Source organism: Fukomys damarensis, unplaced genomic scaffold, assembly GCF_012274545.1.
Source record: "Fukomys damarensis isolate Sample0158 unplaced genomic scaffold, DMR_v1.0_HiC HiC_scaffold_32, whole genome shotgun sequence".
NCBI lineage: Eukaryota > Metazoa > Chordata > Mammalia > Rodentia > Bathyergidae > Fukomys > Fukomys damarensis.
The window spans coordinates 37,175,181-37,175,580 of NW_022900944.1; the positions used below are offsets into that span (position 1 = coordinate 37,175,181).

At 70.8% G+C, this 400-nt stretch overlaps 1 protein-coding gene across 2 annotated transcripts in view; it reads left to right on the forward strand.

Annotated features, from left to right (window-relative positions):
* Nucleotides 1-400, forward strand: part of Mtss2 (MTSS I-BAR domain containing 2) — a 12,343-nt gene that overhangs the window by 11,678 nt on the left and 265 nt on the right. For both annotated transcript variants that reach the window (XM_033757818.1, XM_033757819.1), the window contains one exon: nucleotides 1-400. This exon is cut by the window's left edge and continues 15 nt beyond it; it is cut by the window's right edge and continues 265 nt beyond it. In XM_033757818.1, coding sequence (XP_033613709.1) covers nucleotides 1-400 — 400 coding nt within the window.

The window sequence follows — 400 nt, forward strand, 5'->3', positions numbered from 1 at the left end:
GGCCACCATCCGCCGCACGCCCTCCACCAAGCCCACTGTGCGCCGTGCCCTGTCCAGCGCCGGCCCCATCCCCATCCGACCACCCATCGTCCCCGTGAAGACACCCACAGTGCCCGATTCCCCTGGCTACGTGGGGCCGACACGGGCGGGTAGCGAGGAGTGTGTCTTCTACACAGACGAGGCCGCCTCGCCCCTGGCCCCGGACCTCGCCAAGGCCTCTCCAAAAAGGCTGAGCCTGCCCAACACTGCCTGGGGCAGCCCATCCCCCGAGGCAGCCAGCTACCCAGGGGCAGGGACCAGGCTGGCGGCGAAGGACGAGGAGGAGCAGCAGCTGGCCGCCAACAGGCACAGCCTGGTGGAGAAGCTTGGGGAGCTGGTGGCAGGCGCCCACGCCCTGGGC